Source organism: Lucilia cuprina, chromosome X, assembly GCF_022045245.1.
Source record: "Lucilia cuprina isolate Lc7/37 chromosome X, ASM2204524v1, whole genome shotgun sequence".
Classification (NCBI taxonomy): domain Eukaryota; kingdom Metazoa; phylum Arthropoda; class Insecta; order Diptera; family Calliphoridae; genus Lucilia; species Lucilia cuprina.
Window position 1 is genome coordinate 9,108,969 of NC_060949.1, and position 17,428 is coordinate 9,126,396.

The 17,428-nt window shown below is 30.1% G+C and overlaps 3 protein-coding genes across 3 annotated transcripts in view; 2 read left to right on the forward strand and 1 right to left on the reverse strand.

Annotated features, from left to right (window-relative positions):
• LOC111675474 (5'-nucleotidase domain-containing protein 3) overlaps positions 1–17,428 on the reverse strand; it is a 194,297-nt gene that overhangs the window by 58,952 nt on the left and 117,917 nt on the right. The window lies entirely within an intron of this gene.
• The window catches only part of LOC111686427, a 78,244-nt gene that overhangs the window by 29,185 nt on the left and 31,631 nt on the right, over positions 1–17,428 (forward strand). The gene's annotated exons all lie outside the window — the stretch shown is intronic.
• On the forward strand, positions 11,679–12,518 carry LOC124419408 (forkhead box protein P1-B-like). Its single transcript, XM_046948752.1, has one exon. It carries the CDS (start codon positions 11,734–11,736, stop codon positions 12,487–12,489), a length of 756 nt encoding a protein of 251 aa, XP_046804708.1. The 5' UTR covers positions 11,679–11,733; the 3' UTR covers positions 12,490–12,518.

Below are 17,428 nucleotides of genomic sequence, written 5' to 3' on the forward strand. Positions count from 1 at the left end.
TTTTGCCGTTTTTTTGCCCAAAATGTGTCTTAACTCTTTTATTAATAAAATAAAATTTTCTTTAAGAACATATAACAATTTTATAGTTTTCTAAAAGGTATCTTTACGGAGAACGCTTTGGCGTAAAAAACTTGTCCTATTTTTTGAAAATGTTGCCACTGCGTCCTTCCGAATATGACCTATTTTTTATCAAAACTTCAACTGTGGGCAACATGTTCTAAAATCCCAAAGTTGAAATCAGAAAACTGAAAGCAGTTTTGGAAACCTCAATATGTTTTCTATTTACTCCAAAAGTATTTTCCCAGCCCTGAAAGAAATGTGGACCCTATGGGCAAAAATGTAAAAAATCCCATTTTTGGGATTTTCATTCCTATTTTTGGGAATTGCGGAATGCCCTTTGACCTTTTCAATTTTTTTTGCATTTTCTTATTTGAAATGACAAATTTAACAAGCGTTGAAGATTTCATTGAGTTTCGTTCATATATTACATATTTGTTAAATTTCTAAAACTATGATTTATATCAAAATTTTAATAGGGTCGCAGATAGCTACAACAATTTAGTCCATATTTATCCCTTAATATTTTTTTAGTTAGATATGGAAATTCTCGACCCTTTACAAAAATTTCAAGCCAATATCTCAATCACATTCAAAAATATGTTCATTTAAACCTGTATCCTTTAATTTCATATTTTTCATATTTTAGTATTAAATATGACAGAACATGTTTAAATCTTATATTTACCTATTTTCTATTTGTTTGCTTGTCCTTATAATTGAGAGGTCCTATTATGCTTAAAATTTCAGAAATTTATAACTATTTTTTACCTAAATTTTTTCGACAGATCATTTCGTTCTGTTTCGTTTATGATCATGTAGGTAATAATATACAGGTAATGATAATTTCGATTCATTCACTAATAAGAAATATCAATGACTGAATTACAGGTTATAGTAATACAGTCCTAAATGTTAATAGGTAGACAGTTCGTAATTTTTTACTTTGGAATACCTGTATCGGAAATGACAGGCCCTTTGAAGATACACTCCATAAAGCGGAACACAATTCTTTGTACTTTAATGTAATCTTCATTGTAGATTTATTAAATATGGTACTTAAAATCTGAGAAGTTTACTTATATACCAAGTAAACTTCTCAGATTTTAAGTACCATATTTAATAAATCTACAATGAAGATTACAATAAAGTACAAAGAATTGAGTTCCGCTTTATGGAGTGTATCTTCAAAAGGGCCTGAAAGAATTGAAGACATTTCAAATTATATAAAAACTACATATAGTAGAAAAAGAGACAAAACAGGCATATCAAAAATCGAAAACTTTTTAAAACTTTTTGATGTAAAAAGTAAGTCTGTGGATGGAAATCAAAAGAAATTTCGATTAAAATTTTGTAGTTGGATGAAAACTACTACGGAAATCTCAACTTACAACACAGGAGCGCCTTGCAAGTCATACGAAGACTTATGTTCAAGGTCTAAAAAAGAGGGTCACAAAAAATCTTTTTTCAATCTCAAATGAGGAAATTGCTGATATATTTAACGAAATGCTGAAAAAGGAAAACCAACCTATGGATGCCGTACATATTGCAACTATTCTTCCTAATGCGTCACCAAAACGACTTAAGCGAATTGTGGAAAGTATACCAACTCCAACATCACAATCAAATTTTACTGAAGAGGAAGCAATAGCGCTTATGTTGGAACTGGGTCTCAGTTGAAATAAGTACCAAATATTAAGGAAAGCTCTGCGTGAAAAAGGACACAATATATTACTATCATACAAGACGATCCAGAAAAAAACTATTCTACCATCACCTATTGCTGTAAATGATGTCGAAGCTTGTATTGATATATCATCTTTGCTCGAAAACACAGCATCAAGAATTGTGTCAGACTTTTCAGAAGACCAACTAAGGAAAATTCATAACTGTGATGTTGTCTTAATGTGTAAGTGGGGATGTGACGGTTTATCAGCACTTCCAGAATACAAACAAGCTTGTGGAAGTCGGACATTAGCAGACTACAAAAGTGTATTTATGTCATCATTGATGCCATTACGAATTCGTTCATATTCCCTTCATCCATCATCGTCAAGCATCGGAAATTCATTTGAAGATATATGGATCAATACAACTCCGGGTTCAAAAAATTTTTGTAGACCCACTGGATTTGAATATATAAAGGAGTCAAAGAAAACAACAAAAGATTTAGTGGAATATTTAAAAGATGAAATAAATGCACTGGAGTCCATTTGCATAAAAATAAAGGAATTCTCTATTAACGTATCATATCAGCTAAGCTTAACAATGATTGATGGAAAGGTCAGCAATGCCATAACAGAAACTTCTTCCTTCTGGAGATGCTCAATATGTAATGAGAAAAAGTCACAATTCTCAAATATAAACAAAAGCAGAAGTATTAATGAAGAAGTCCTGTCTTTCGGAATTTTACCACTTCATGCCAGAATACACTTCATCACAGAATGAAGATATTTTTAATAGTTTACTTCTATCTTCTGATCCTGTTCTTTCAACTATGCGAAAAAGATGGATTTGTTATGAAACTCTATCATCTCAAAACGAGGAAGATTTAAAGGACTTATATTACCTTCTGGATATGTATACCGATATGACAGATTATTTTATAGAAAATAGGTAGTGTTAGGAATTAACTATATAAGTAGGTTGTAAGAATTAATTGTATTATGTTTAAGATAAACAGTTCAAATAAAAAAACTGATGATATTGTATTCATAATAAAATTATTTTTTTATTGTATATACAATGTTATAGTCTTTAATAAAATAATTAACTAAATAATTTTTAAAAATTGTCCAAATATTTTATTCAACACCAAATGTATGTTCTGTCATACTTAATACTAAAATATGAAAAAGATGAAATTAAAGGACACAGGTTTAAATAAACATATTTTTGAATGTAATAGAGATATTGGCATAAAATTTTTTGTAAATGGTCGAGAATTTCCATATCTAACTAAAAAAAGATATTAAGGGATAAATATGGACTAAATTGTTGTAGCTATCTGCGACCCTATTAAAATTTTGATATAAATCATAGTTTTAGAAATTTAACAAATATGTAATATATGAACGAAACTCAATGAAATCTTCAACGCTTGTTAAATTTGTCATTTCAAATAAGAAAATGCGAAAAAATTGAAAAGGTCAAAGGGCATCCCGCAATTCCCAAAAATATGAATGAAAATCCCAAAAATGGGATTTTTTACATTTTTGGCCATAGGGTCCACATTTCTTTCAGGGCTGAGAAAATACTTTTGGAGTAAATAGAAAACATATTGAGGTTTCCAAAACTGCTTTCAGTTTTCTGATTTCAACTTTGGGATTTTAGAACATGTTGCCCACAGTTGAAGTTTTGATAAAAAATAGGTCATATTCGGAAGGACGCAGTGGCAACATTTAAAAAAAAAAATAGGACAAGGTTTTTACGCCAAAGCGTTCTGCGTAAAGATACCTTTTAGAAAACTATAAAATTGTTATATGTTCCTAAAGAAAATTTTATTTTATTAATAAAAGAGTTAAGACACATTTTGGGCAAAAAAAACGGCAAAAATCTAAAATTTTTTGAATTTTTAAATTAAAAAAAGTATATTTTTGGATCTGTAAATGATATTGATCTGAAATTTTTGTATATTATTGAAAATTTTGTTGTCTAACTAACAAGAAAAAATTGAATCCATTGGTCCAAAATTACGCCCGGTATTCAAAAAAAGGCGGACCAAGGTATGGTAAATTTTGTATCACTAAATTTTTAAATGCATATAACTCGGATATTATAAGAGATAAGTAGCGCTTTCAGAAAATATAAAAATCTTTGTATTTGGGTGAAAAACAAAAAAATGGCACGAGTTTAAAAATTTTACATGTCGTAGGTACCCTACTTTGAGCCGCCACAGCTCCGTCCCTGGGGCATCTGCGGGGTTCATCTTCAAACTCGAATACTCCTTGGCTACGCTCACGCCAAATTTTATCCCGATCGGATCAGCCGTTTAGAAATGCCAGATTTATTTCCAAAAAATTTCCATTCAGCTCCACTGTGAAGTGTTTATTTGTGGTTCCATAAATGATATTGCCTGAATTTTTTGGTATGCTAAAATTTTAAGGCCAAACTGAGCGCTTTCCAAAACTATAAAAATCTTTGATATCGAATGGGAAAGCAACAAATTTCACATGTCGAAGATACCCTAATTTGGGCTCTTAAAGCGCCACCCCTGGAGCATATGTGGGATCTAATTTTATAACTTTTACTCGAATACTCCTTGGCTACGTCGCACAGTAACTATGTAAGAGTTTTAATAGTTATGAAAACTCCTTTACAAAATTTCAAAAATTTTCTAATTTTGATGTATGATATAACAAAAGAATTTTATTGGCATAGTTTTTTTCTTTTTAAAGTTAACACAGTAATTTATTGAAATTAAAAAATAAATTTACCAATTTTTTGCCACAACCTTGAAAAAAAGTTTTTTTTTTTTGAAATTAAAGTTTTTGATAATTTTATTAGAAAAGCAATGTTTTCAGTTGTTAAAAATTTTATTTAAATTGAATAGATAACAAGTAGGAAAGTATAGTCGGGCATGGCCGACCATATGATACCCTACACCATGAGTATATTTTTACAATTTTTACTTTTATAAAATTTTTATTTTTTGTAAAGAAATGGTCGGTCACCTGGGTAGTCAGGTGGCTAGGGGCCACCACAAGTGGTAGGTTAAGTGGTCAGTTCGGGACTTTCCCGTCGAACTGCTGGGTTGTATTGTATGTTTGGATGCTGTTGGCTTCATTGAGTTATGTATTTTGTTTTTGTTTTCTTTTTGTAAATTCTGTTCGTATATTTTGAATGTACGTTGGTTTTATTGCGTTGTTTATTTTGTTTTTCATTATGTATGTTTAGATGTCTGTTGGTTTAATTGCCTTGTGTCGAATACTCCTTGGCTACGCTCACGCCAAATTTTATCCCGATCGGATCAGCCGTTTAGAAATGCCAGATTTATTTCCAAAAAATTTCCATTCTGCCCCACTGTGCACTTTTAAATTTAAAAATTCAAACATAATGCATAAATCTACTATGCTTTTTTGGAGCGAAATGTGTCTACACTATTTTTATTAAAAACAAACATTTTCTAAGAACATAACTATTTTTTAATATCTCACTCCTACGCCCTTCTGAGTTTAACCTGTTTTTTAGCAAAACACAATTTTGGGTAACATGTTCCTTAATCCCAAAGCTGGGATCAAAAAACTGAAAGCAGTTTTGGAAGCCCTGATGTGTTTCCTATTTACTCCCAAAGTATTTTCTGAGCCTAGAGAGCAATGTGTATCCTATGGGTAAGATCATAAAAATACAATTTTTGGGATTTTCTTTACAATTTTAAGGATTTCTTTTTTTCTTTTTAATAAGTTGAGTAGAGTTTTTAAAACTAAAATTTGTATTAAATATGGGAACCATTTTCATAACTTAAACTCGAATACTCCTTGGCCACGTTACCGGCAAATTTTATCCCCATCAGTCACATCGCTTAAAAATACCAGATTTATTTCCTAAAAATTTTCACTACGCAATGTCAAATAAGCGTTTATAGAATCATTTATTGAATTTTTTAAAAATAAATAAAAATAATTAAATGGATAGTTGTTTAAAAAGTTAAATTTTAGGGTTTGTGCTGATGTTTGTAGAGCACAATAATATTAGTCCTATACCCACCTTAAAGTATATCAACGTATCTAGTAACAACGAAGTACAACAACATTTATATCTCTACAATAATTATTTGAACACATTAAAAATTGCGTACTTCCTTCTAATGTGGTACATAAGTGTACATATGCAAATTGTTTTTAATAATTAAATGATTCTCTTTTTATACCCTCCACTACCATTAGTGGTTATAGAGCGTATATATATGTTTGTCGTTCCGTGTGTAACTCCAAGAAAATTTCATCTAAGACCCAACAAAGTATACATTCTTGGTCCACATCAAATTCTGAGTCGATTTAGCTATGTCAGCAAAATCGATTAACGACGTAAAATGTTATGAGTAAAAATTTCGGACCTCGAAAAAAATCATATATTTTTCGTAATTCTTCAGCATTTTTCTCAGAAACTGCAAAAGATAATTTGATTAATTTGATCTGTGAATTTGTCACACATTATTTTTTTCTGCTTGGGATCAAGTAAGTTGAAAATCAAAATAATTGATTCAAAATTTCTCATAGCTACCTTACAAAGGTACATACAAAATTTTGCACATGTGAATATAATACAAAAATAAATCATACTACCGAACAAGATTTGTACTAGTCCACAATTGGTCAGAGCTCCCATATAAGGTCTACTTCTTAAAATTACTTAAACGCATATATTTTATTGAATTATAAATTTATCGGGATAAAATTCAACTTGAACATGTTTTGTGTGCAAATCTATCATTCTACCATTATTGGTTATAGTTAGTTAGTTTGAAAGGAGGATGTATACACATCAAATACGATGGAATTCACCTAGGACTCTATCGGGCCTGTTGTGCGCTCCTTAACCAGTGCCACGGGTTGGAATCGAACCCACCACCTCCGGTCTAACAGACTAGATCACTAACTACTAACCTACCGGAGGCCACTTATTAGTCATAGCCCTCATATAAGGACCACTTAAACGCACACATTTCAATCAATTATAAATTCATGTAGTGAAATTCGACTTAAATATGTTTTATGTTCACAATATTCATTCAACCACAATTTTTCGGTATTAAACATATTTCAGTGTATTAAAAATGTATCAGGATAAAATTCGACTTGAATATGTTTTATGTGTATATCTACCATTTTACCATATTTTTCGGATCGGTCAATTATTCATAGCTCCCATATAAGGTACACTTCCGAAAATTACTTAAACGTACATATTTCAGTCAATTATAAATTTATGTGGATAAAATTCGACTTTAATATGTTTTATGTACACATTACTCATTATAATATTTTTTTCGGACCAGTCTATTATTGCTCATAGCTACCATTGGTCACAACTACCATATAAGGTCCATTTCCGAAAAATACTCAAACGCAAATTGACAATCAAAGTTTTCGGTATTAAATTTTATATAAATTCGTATTTCTGCAAATCAGTGAATACCACATAATTTAATATTAAATGTTAATATTTCACAACCGAAACTCAATATAAATTTTTCTGGACCTAATCAAAATTAGTTCCACACATGCGTATAATGCAAACAAAACTTTTGTCGAGTTATCTAAAAATTATATAGTTAAATGGGCATTTAACAAAAAATAAGCTTATTGGTGGAGGGAATTTAAGATCCGGCACAACCGAATATAGCACTCTAACTTGTTTTACTTAAAATTAGAACCAGAAGAAAATGTGGTCGTCGCATTAGAGTTTTTAAAGTATACCTACACGCAGAGAAAAACCATGGTTGTGGTAACCATGTTCTAAGAGCAACATATTATAGTTAAAATTATGATTGTAGTCTAAATATATTATGGTTATCGTAACAATTTAAAAAAAATCATATTATGATTAAATGCAGTTGAATTATTTTATCATAATATTTATACCCTACACCACTATAGTGGGGAAGATTTTATACGTTTGTGCTGATGTTTGTGACACACAAAAATGGTCCTATACCCATATTAATTTATACCGATTCAGAATCATTTTTTGAGTCGATTAGGACATAGACATTGTGCGCGAGGTACAGGCCGCAATTTTCAAGATAATTAGATGATGTTTTGACCAAGCAAGGGACGAAGCCTTTTGAAAATGGTTAAAATCGGTCTATTATTTCAATTAGCCGAATTGGGTTTTCTATGCCATAATTACGACAAATAAACTATTATCTCTCTAAAAATTGGCACAAATGAGTTTTATATAAGTATAAACACGCAAAGAAAAAACTTAGTTTGACATGGTAAAAGTAACTAAACTATATTCACTGTAACAATATATTGTTATCAAAAACATATAATTGTTATTTTAATTCTATTTAAATAATATTGATGTTATTATAACCATTTTCATGTTCATGGCAATTGTAAATTTAAGTATAACTAAATAATGCTAACAATAACATGTAAGAGTGCTATATTCGGCTGTGCCGAATCTTATATACCCTTCACCATAGTGTATTTTAAACATCTTTTATAAATTTTAAGTTTTTTTCCCGACTACATTATTATTACATCAAAAGCTAAACAAAAAGAACAACAACAACGCTAAACGAAATAAAACAAAATACCCAAGGCATCTAAACCAACAGGCATCTAAACATACATAACGAAAAACACAGAAAAACAAAAACAAAAATAACAACGCAATGACGCCAACAGCATCCAAACCAAGAGTGCCCAAGCCCTATGCGCTTGGTACTCTTTTGGTTTTGTAAACGCTTAGCTATAGACAGTGTGTTTTCTATACACTTATATGCGCTTAACCTTAGCAATACGTTGTTGTTGTTCTTAACAGTATACAAGCAAGAGTAAAACAACAACACTTTCGTATTCATTGCTGGTAAACATTGACGAGACGTAGATTTTGTTTTAAATACTTTTTTTCTATTCATTAAAAAATATATTTGCAAAACAAAAGGGAAAATTATTTTATTTTAACAAAAAATGCAAATCATATTTTTTTGCTGTGTATTTTTTGTATATTTGGATTCCAAACATACAAAAAAATACACAGCTGAATAAAACCAAATACATCTACACACACACGTGTACATCTTTTTCTATATACAGTGTTGTTGTTGCTTTTATAAAAATTTTTTGATGAAATTTTCAGAGGTTGTCTCGGATTTTTGCTCATATCTCCGTTATTTACCGACCGATTTTGCTGATTTTAAATAGCGATCTTCTCGAAAGCATGTCTAATAGAATTATTGAAGATTCGGATCTCGCCGATATCTGGGGTGCTCTAAAAACTGATTTCAACAGACAGACGGCAGACAGACAGACGGACATGGCTTAATCGACTCCGCTATCTATAAGGATCCAGAATATATATACTTTATAGGGTCGGAAAATTATATTATAGAAATTACAAACGGAATGACAAACTTATATATACCCTTCTCACGAAGGGTATAAAAAACGGGTTTTCGGTTTTTGAATACTTTAATTATAGCCACCTAAAAGCTTCTACCGATTTTCTTAAGCACTTGAGAGCTTATCCACATTATAGTTGTGCCTTAAACCATCCACAAATTTATCGTTTTGGACTAAATTAAATATATATACTGGTATATCTGGAAAACTGTTAGACCTAGAATCTACAAAAATTGTAATGTGGATTTTTATCTATATACACTGGACGTCCAATAGTACGTACCCTTTTTATTACGAATGTCCAATAATACGAATGGCATAATTGTTGCATTGTCTACTCTATAGTACGAATAAAGACACAATTTTTCTGTTCGATAGTACGAATAACACATTTTTATTGGAATTTTGGTTTTATTTACGTATGAATGAAGTTTTTATTTTATTATTTATTTTCATCATTTTACAAAGTAATAAACATCAAAGTTAAATTATGTATTTTCTAATAAGTAAAATGATATTTATATATGTATGTATATAAAAACTGTCAATTTTGAAAGTAGTATGACTCCACATTCAAATGGGTTTAAACATTACTATATGTGATCATTTAAGTATTCCAAATTTTTAAAAGAAAATTTTAAATTAGAGAATTGTTTTTGAAAGTGGTATATTCCATTCAAGTTTCTAATAAAAATTGTATGTAATCTGAACATGTTTAATACATTTTAGAACAGATATGTACATGCAAATTGTCTTTGGCACATATATCTTTAAAAACATTAAAATTTAAAACCTTCTATATCTCATTTCAACCATTGGACTCACGATACTTTCAAAGTTAACAATTCGTATACGTAAATATGTATGTCCGTTTTATGCCTGTTTATGTACAAGAAATTTATTTGAAATAATACACATTTATTATATTTTGTTTCGTTATGTAATTTTTCATGAAAAAAAAAAAAGAAAAATAAAAAATCCAATATTTTATGTGTATTATTTGAATTTAAACATACAAAATGTGTTGTTCAATAATACGAATTTTTCGGTACTACGAAAGGGCCTGACACTATATAATTCGTACTAGTGGACGTCCACTGTATATTGATTTAGCTAGTGATATATAAAATGTATAATAAAGTTTTTCTTTTTCATGCTTCTAATACACGATTAGTCCTTAACTTAAAATAACTTTAAAAATATTATAGGTGTAAGTTACATCTTATAACCATTTTTCTATAAAATAAGTTTTAGGAACCTTGTGATTTTTTAAATAAATAAATAAAATAAAAAAAATAATAATAAATTATAGTAAACTAATGTAGACAAGAAATATTTTCCCACTAAAAAACATCATAATAATAACATTTTTGTTTCTGTCGGCGAATGTTATATAACGCAAAGTAAATTAATAAAGTAGCATCACTTGAACAGCTGACTATTTTTTTTTTAACTAGAAAAATGAAATTAGTTGTCAAAGTTTGTTTTGAAAATTGTTAACATTGTTTATATCGCCATTTTTAAATTGTTTATTGCTATTTGTTAAAATTTGTGAAAAGTTGAAAAAGTGAATTAAAAGTGGTTTAAAAGTGTTATAAATTGCATAATATATAATAATATAATTAAATCCTTAATATTTTCAACTTAAAAGTAATATTTTACATTTATGTTTTGTTCACTTTGTTGTTAAAGGAAATTTTCTTAAATAATATTTTGACACATTCATAGTTTATTCCAAAAACAAAATACATGTGTTTGTTGTAGATGTTGTTGTACAACAAGATATGTCGCTACTTTATTAATTTACTTTGATATAACAATTTATGAGAAAATACGTTTTTTAACTTTTATTTTACCATTAGACAATTTTTTTGGACTTTATAGAATTATTTCTCACTTAACTCTCTCAATATGAATACATAGATGTTATATCAAATATATAGATTAAAAGGTATTTTTATATGCTTTGCCAGGATATGTTTTTAAATAACATCTACTACGCATTTCATACAGGTAATAAATTTTTCTAAATTTCTATTACGAAATATTAATTTACTGATATAGTACTAAACAAAAATCGGTATCATTCAGTTTCCCAAACATTTCATACAAATATGTTTGTATGTATTTGTATGAGGTTGTTGATAATTAATTTGTTGAAGATAATGTCATGCCTACTTACCTATGTAAAAATTGGTTTTACGTTTAAAATATATTCTTACATTTTATTACAATATTGTTAATTACTTAAAATTTGTTATTATTATTATTTTTGTACTTTCTGAATATATTTTATAGTCTTTGATAACTTATATATAGTTTTCATAAAATACGAAAAAATATTTCAATTAAATTGTTTACTTTAATATAAGCAAAGTTTATATATTTTAATTCTTAATACTTGCATGAAGATTTTTAAATTTTTTTATATATATTCGTTAATTTTTTATAATATAAATTTCATAACAATTTTTGTCTTCTTTTTTCTCATACTCTCTTTAATATTTTTATAAAATTTTATATAATAAAATCTTTAAATATATACACAAACAACGTTTACGCTTCCTAACTGTGTCTGGGTTTGTTTTATAAACAAAACGCAATGCCTCTGATTAAAATAATAATAAAAAAGAATGCCATACGCACGAATTTGTCTTTGCACAAATGTTTTGTGCGTTACGAAGATGACTTTGGCTCCTTTTGGATGGTTGACGACAGTGAGTTTGTTAAAAGGCGCCACTTGTCGAGAGGCCGTCCGCGCAAATATGAGCCGTCTTCATCGCCCAATTCAAACTCGCAACAGTTTGGTAACACCATTACTTCGACAGCTTCTAGCGATGCTGTTGATGGCAGTTGTGTTCTTAACGACACTATTGCCAATAGCCCAGATTCATCAACTGCTGTCACCTCGTCCCGTCAACGTTGTGCCAGCAGTGGCAGTAACATATTTAATAGATCTGGTAATAAAATCAATGGTAGTGAAAATGATGGCGGTAACGACGACTACGATATCTGCGAAGTTAGCCAAAGAAGTCCAGCCGGGTGTCAGACTCACCTTCATAGTGATAGTAAAGAGTACTGTAGCTCCAAGCAACGCCCCCAGCTTCACGGGTCTATTATAGGTATTGCAATCAAAACGAATTTCAATTCGTTAATTGAACACAATCGCATGTCGACCAGAACGAATGTTGGAGGCGGTGTTATGGCTACAGGAAATAGTCCTGGCGTCGGCGGCATTGGTGATATTGGCTCCGTTGGAAGCTTAGACGTTGATAACCACCATAACGGCACTTTAAATATTGCCAACACAAGTGTCGAAACAGATGACACGAATGGCTACGATTTTCACACACAGTAAGCAAAGCTAAATTAAAATATATTATTTATTTTTTTATTGTTTCTTAATACTGCTATTTTTTATATTTTTTATAAAAATTATAAAATTTTTGAAACTATTTATTTTAATATTATACATTTTTTAAATATGATAAAATTCTGTTACATCTAAATAACGAGATTTTTAAATACAGTTGGAAGCTTTCCATATAGCATGTTTAAAGGTTGAACCCAATAAAATCGAAAAATTGTTGATCTCTGGAAAAATGACAAATAGATCGGATAAAATAACGGGATTATTCAAAGTATTATTCTCCATGAATTTCGGAATTGATTTTACCACTTGTAAAATCAAATTTTGATTTTAGAATACAAGAAGGCTTATTTATTTACAAATTGTAAATTATTATTATTGAAATTACAATTGTTCAATTCACAATCGATGTTGTAGCGTTGTATGCGTTGTCAGCAGCTGCTACAATAGTCATGACAATCTTGGCATTTCTATGCAAAAGCTCTATACAACTGCTACGAATGTTTAGTGTTGCCAAGTGTTTATTTCAACATATTTTTTTCATTGAGAACATAAACTTATGACTTGCTGCAAAGATCTGTTCACAATCACTCTTACTACACTTTAGTAGGTACAATATACAACTTAATTGTGAATTGAACAAATAATTTTCGTGCAAAATAAGTTTTCTCTGAATAAGTTCTGAAGACATTTTTTCAAAAAAATAACAGGTAAAAATCTATTTATAAAAATAAAATTAGAAGGCTATAGGCTATTTAAATCCAAAATTTTATTTAGGTTGGACTTTAGATTTTTAGATCAACGATTAAAAATTTTTCGGTTTTGTTTGATTCAACATTTACTAGCATTGTACCTGGTACCACGGTTGTAAATAATTTAATAAAGCTACAATACAAATAAGAGTAAAGCTATGTACACGCGGTTTACAAATCTTACAACGCTGGCGGGAAACCTTGAAATTTCATTGCTGGACAATTGTCAAACAATCAGCTGACAATGGTTCCATTGTAATGTGTTTACATGATTGTTAGAGCACTTTAAGCGGAGGGGTTACCAACGTGCGACACTTGTCATGTCGCACTAATTTGTAGTCAAAGCTGATAAAAAAGGGAAGTAGCAAAAGTCGCACGAATCTTAATTTGACGTTTTTTATATATCTTTTGTTACTGACTGACTGATTCATCATCGCACATTCTAAATGGCTGTAGCCCGTATGTAGATCCACTAAGGATCTATATGTTTTCCCAAAGTGAAAAACGGGTGAAACATGTTTACTTAATTATCTTACACAATATTAGTTATTTTTATAAAAAAATATAAATAATTAAATAAGTAAATAACTAAGTATAAAAATAACAATACTTCTCAGCTAAACTCATATCTTAGAAAACGATTGGATTTTATCTCGCCAAATTTGTATAAATTATTGTGGTTCTAACCCTAGTCGATATTAAACGTTTTTTAAATATATGTTGATATTTGCATTTGTGTATAAACTATTCCAGATATGATAATAAAATGACTTTTTAATGCAGCATTGAGTAACAGAATTGACTAGTAAACATTAAAAATAACTGTAAAGCCAGTTTTCAATCCGGAAAAACAGCTCAAAAACTAGTTATTTCTTGTTCATCGTCGTATTTATTCACCCAAAAATAACTACTTACATTTTTCTCCAATATTACCTGCCTACTTATCAGGTAAGTAAAGATTTAGCTGGGTATATTTGTAATAAAAAAATTTAATTAGCAAATATATAAAAAAACATATTTATTATTAAATAAAATAATAAAAACAACATTTAAGAATCATAACCCCGTGTCTATATTAGACAAATATTTATTATGCTAAACGTCTAATTGTTATCACGATAACAAATTAGCAAGTACAGACGGCATTTATGAGCGTTATAACGACGTTATGACATTGTTGTCTAAACAATTGTTTAGACAACTTTATCTTGTAAAATTTTTTTTTGAAATTAAAATTGATTTTTAACATAAGTTTTAGTGACATTAGTGTTTATTTATAAAATTTGCATTTAATCGTTTTTATTCAGGGTACGGATAGCGATCGAATTCAATTCGGTCTCGAGCGAGTTTTATTCGAGCGATTTAAATATTTAATTTTTCCACGAATAGATCTCGCGAGTTTAAAAATAAAACTCGCGATAAGAGTTGAAAATTAAAAGAGCGTTAAATAGAACTCGCTCGCGATTCGAGTCGAAACGGGTTAATAGCGAGTTTTATAATTTTGTAGACACAACAAATTAAAACTTATAACACATAACCTTTTTACCGATATCAAAAAACCGAAAAATAGAAAATGCATGAAACTATGTACCTATGTATGTACATACATTCATTCTACATGTGTATGCCTATTATTTGCAGTTTAGAATTTTTGAATTGTGCCACATTATTTAATAATGTGTGGCAAGAAAGAAGACATTTTAGGTAAGAAAAAAAGTCAAATACATATTTATGTGTTTTATAATTACTTGTATGTATGTACGTATATATGTATGTATGCATGTATGTATGTATGTATGTATGTATGTATATATATATGTATGTACGTACGTATGTATGTATGTATGTATGTATGTATGTATGTATGTATGTATGTATGTATGTATGTATGTATGTATGTATGTATGTATGTATTTATGTCTGTATGTATGTATGTATGTATGTATGTATGTATGTATGTATGTATGTATGTATGCATGTATATATGTATGCATGTATACATACATGCATACATATGTTTTTGTTTATTTGTTCCTTTAAATTTCTAAAGGTACGTTTACACCTATCAAATATCTGACGTTTTTTTATCAAATATTTGTTTGCTGTAATGTGAACACAAAATATTTTTTGAAGAGCATGCAAAATATCAGCTGTTTTTCGGGAAACATTTTTATTTTTCAACCTACAAATATTTTCTTAGTGTTAACAAAATGTGAACACCAAATATGAAACATTTTTGTTAAACGTTAAAGAAGCTATATAATAATATTTTTTACGATTTCATAGAAATATATATATATATATATAAGTATTTCACTTTGTATAGAATAAGGTTGTTGTTGTTGTAACAGCTCGACTGTGGCCGATAGTTCTTTCCTGGGGAAAGAACTATCGAGTATGACTCGGGCCGTTCCGGAGCGAAGATCCAATTGTCGTGGGAACGATAGAATAAGGTAGTTATGTTTTGTGAATCAAAATGAAATTTGTGAATCGTGTAACTTATTGTAAGTTTTTACTTTTTTCTTTTTAGAAACCGTAGTTTTACTGATTTAGTAATCAGTAAATAAATCTTATTTTGATACATATATCTTAACGAAATTTTGATCACATTGGATCATAATATAGTAATGTATAACAAACAATACTAAAGAAAATAAAAATATTATAATAAAATAATTTAACTGTATTTAATCATAATACGATCTTTTAGAATTGTAACAATATCCATAATATATTTAGACTACAATCATAATTTTTACCATAATATGTTGCTCTCAGAACATGGTTTGGAATACACATTTTTACATACATTTATATCCTCCAACACAAAAAGTCACATCGGACATGAGTGGGGCAAGGTTTAGGTTAGGTTGATAGGAGGATGTATACTACATCAAATCCGAAGAAATACACTAGGCCACAATCAGGCCTGTTGTGCGCCCCTTATTATGACAAAAAAGAGGGAACTGAATGAATCATTTTTCAGTGTTCAGAAACTCAGTTTTCTGAACGTAATTCCTAAGTATCTTCCAATAGGGGGAAGATACTACATAGGAGGATGTATACTACATCAAATCCGAAGAAATACACCTAGGCCACAATCAGGCCTGTTGTGCGCCCCTTATCATGACAAAAGGAGGGAACTGAATGAATCATTTTTTCAGTGTTCAGAAACTCAGTTTTCTGAACGTAATTCCTAAGTATCTTCCAATCAGTGTTAGTCAGGAATGTCGGAATAACATCACTTCCAAGATACTTAGATCTAACTTCGACGAATGTGCTTCAGAGTTTCACTGTCCTCTCCACATGCTCTACATACGTCTGAATCCGCAAGTCCAATTTTGCATAAATGTGCTCGTTATCCTTTGTGTCCACTCGTACTACCATACTAACTTCAGACTTTGCTCATTTTGAGGAGATTTTTCGTCTTGCTCTCACCAGGGTCACCCCATAGGATTTTCATGGTTCTACTCACTGTTTCATTATTCCAAGAATTCTTATGGGATTCTCTCACCCATATTTTTAGTTCAGCTTTTGTTGCGTCTTACCTCTGGGAGAGTATTCAGTTGAAGCTTTCTTAAATATGGCGCTATATCTTAAATATGTTTCAATGGGTGGAATATATAGCAACATTTCCATAGCCTTGGTCGAAGTTGTACATATGGCACCACGTATGTTGATCTCCCTGTAGTAGTTTGACATCGCGCTTTTTGTCTAAAGCAGACCACCAGATTATTGAAGCATAAGCTAGAATTGGAATTACTCATTTATAAAGCCAATTTGTTATAGTAGGACTAAGACCCCATTTCATCCCCATAGTTCTCCTACATATTGCCCAGCACTGATGTGCTTTGTTGATCCTATCCTCTATGTGGTGTCTTGATTTTAATTTTCTAAGTCCTAAATACTTAACTTTGTCTGTCACTGGTATCTTCTTGCCCAGGAAGCAAAGTTCGGTATACGTAGAAATTCGTTTGGCTTTACGAACAACTTTCTTGTATTCACCAAGTTTACTACGATACTCATCCCAGTATACTGCGGTCTTTTTACGCCGTGCCCGGTTAAATAGTTTGCGAAGAGTCTTACCAAAGTTTCGGATCTCCCTGTTTACCCAGGGTTTCTCCTGGGCAGATCTCCGCTCTCGAAGAGGGTACCTGTCCTCGAACGATTCAACC

Coding starts and splice junctions, on each gene's coding strand:
- LOC124419408 (XM_046948752.1), top strand. CDS start 11,734: ATGCCTCTGATTAAAATAATAATAAAAAAGAATGCCATACGCACGAAT.